General features: G+C 58.8%; 1 protein-coding gene across 1 annotated transcript in view; it reads left to right on the top strand.

Annotated features, from left to right (window-relative positions):
* Positions 1–2,383, top strand: part of LOC105756502 (basic proline-rich protein-like) — a 25,353-nt gene that overhangs the window by 688 nt on the left and 22,282 nt on the right. The window contains exon 2 of the mRNA XM_012556729.1: positions 1,777–2,376. Coding sequence (XP_012412183.1) covers positions 1,777–2,376 — 600 coding nt within the window. The remainder of the gene's footprint in view (positions 1–1,776; positions 2,377–2,383) is intronic.

Below are 2,383 nucleotides of genomic sequence, written 5' to 3'. Positions count from 1 at the left end.
CTGCTATAACATCCAGGGTCACAGGCTCAGAGCCAGGTGACGACACTCTGCTATAACATCCAGGGTCACAGGCTCAGAGCCAGGTGATGATGCTGGCCTGGAACAGTCTGAGTGACAGCAGTACTCAGCCTGGGCCTTGAAAGACAAGTGGGATTCAGATGAGAGGAGAGGAAGGCAAGGGGCTCCTCACGCGGGAAACAAAGATGCAGAAAAAGAAATGTGCATGGCAGGGCTGGGGGAGAGCCTTAGGGGACACTGACTAGGGTCAGACTGCAGAGGATCTTGAATGCCAGGTTTACCTTTGAAGAAAAGGGGAGCCACTGCCAGTCTGTGCACTGAGGAGTGGCATGGCGGAAGAGGTGCTTGAGGAAGAATTGTCTGGCAGCTGTGTACAGACTGGATCAGAAGGGCCAAAGGAAGCAGGCAGGAAGGGAGGCTGTAACAAGGCAGGCCTGACAGGAGGAGCGGCAGGGCAACAGAAAAGTAGAAGCGCAAGAAGGTACAAGACAGAAATTTCTCACTGGCTAAATTCTTCAGAGCAAACCCTCCTAAACCATTGACCTGATGACTGCTGCCGAGTCCCGGGGCAGGTAAGAGCCATTCAAAGACTGGAACATTATTTTGGCAAATCCCCTTTACAGTCCAGAGACTGGACCAGGCCACCTCCTTCTGACTGCCACCAAAAGAAGTCACTGCTCTGAAATCACATTCCTTGTAACCCCACGGAAGGCACCAGGGCCTTGGGATGCTTGAGTTCTCTGGATCTTAGACATGCAATTAAATTCTCTCAGAACAAACTTCAGCCTCCTGCATGAGATAATACCTCCCTTCCCCACAAGCCTCAGCTCCACCCAGGCTGGGGTCTAGACCCTCCTGGGGAGGGGGGTGGCCATGGATTAACTCCATGCCCACACCACCCCTCTGCAAAGCTGACAGGCAGCTTTCCCAGGGTGGAATTACGCCAACCACAGCTGGGAGATGGGACTCGAAACCAGATTCTCAGAAAAAGTCCACATTCTCAACAGCCTGAGTCTTGTCTTTGTGGTCCCAACTCTCCCCCCTAGGTATGAGGTCCCATGAGGGGGTTCTGAGTGGGTTTTCACAAATGGGAAAACAACATCCATCTTACAGCCGGTGAGTGGTGGGGTGAGAGGCACCTACAACTTAAGGCAGTGGTTCCCAAGTGTCACCCAGCTGACCAAGGACAGTGGTGTCCTTCCAGGACACAAGGTCCTTCTGGGGCCCTTTTTTGGTGTAAAACACGGGAGTGTGGGGAAAGGAAAGTCCCTCAGGTGACACACACAAAAAAACATCAGAGTTTTTTTTTTTAATCATTAAATTCCTGTCTGGATTTATAAATTCAGCTTCTCACATCCCTAGTGGATACCTCCTCTGGCTGAAAAACAGCGCTAAAGGCAATTGTAAAAGGGTTGCCGAAACCCATCTCACGGGTGCTCCCAGACCCAACACAACTAGTCTTTTGCACTCTTAACATTGTCCATGATGGGAGATGAGAGGATATCCCAAGTGGGGAAAACCTCTGTCCTGGGCACACTCTGATTACTAAAAACCCCTCATTCCTGGCAGGCTCTAGAGCGTCTCACCAAACTGTCGCCTCTTTTGAGCCCAACAAACCCATTGCCACCAGCCAGAACCCACTGTGCCCACACTCCCACCCCCGCCCCTCTGCCGTGGCCGTGTCGACCCCGCTCTTTCCAGAACGGCAAGGCGTTTATCGGATGGAGCGGTGAGCCAGTGCCGCACCGGCCCCCGCAGTCCCCGGGGCAGAGTCCGGGCCCGTCGCCCGCCCCTCGGGGTGGGTGGCTCGAACTCGCTCCCCTCCCCGACGCCACCACCTGCGCCCGCTCCGGCGCCGCCTTTGTCCGGCGCTTCACTGCCGAGTGGGCCCCTCGGGCCCGACCTCACCCGGCCCCCCGGCCCCAGAGGAGCGGCGACGGAGCCAGCAGAGCAGGACCAGGCCAGGCCGCGAGCACGGGGTCCCGCTGTCACTTAGAAGCGGTCTGACAACTTCGATCCCCCCGCCCCACCTCGGACTCGGCCGCCGCCTCGCACGGTCCCCGCCGGGCCTCCTGCGGCCCACACTCCGCTTCTCGAACCGGTCCCCTTCCGTTTTCGGCGCCTCCTTCCTCCCAGCCCGATCAGGTCAGGGCTACACTACCCACCGCCCCGGCGCGGCCCCCGTCCCCTGCCCCCCATCCAGCAATAACCGGCCAGCTCCCAGCGCGGGAGGGCGCCCCCCACCCTCAGCGAGCGATCCCGCGGCGCCGCCCCCGGCCGCGGCCCCTTGCCTCGGGGACCGCGATGGGGGAGGGGGCGAGCGAGCAGAGGGGGGCCTCGGCGCCCGCACACTCGGAGGCGAGCC

This window comes from Trichechus manatus, unplaced genomic scaffold (assembly GCF_000243295.1).
Source record: "Trichechus manatus latirostris isolate Lorelei unplaced genomic scaffold, TriManLat1.0 scaffold00076, whole genome shotgun sequence".
In the NCBI taxonomy this organism is placed as follows: Eukaryota; Metazoa; Chordata; class Mammalia; order Sirenia; family Trichechidae; genus Trichechus; species Trichechus manatus.
Note: the sequence above shows the minus strand (reverse complement) of the source record. Positions and strands in the feature narration are given on the sequence as shown.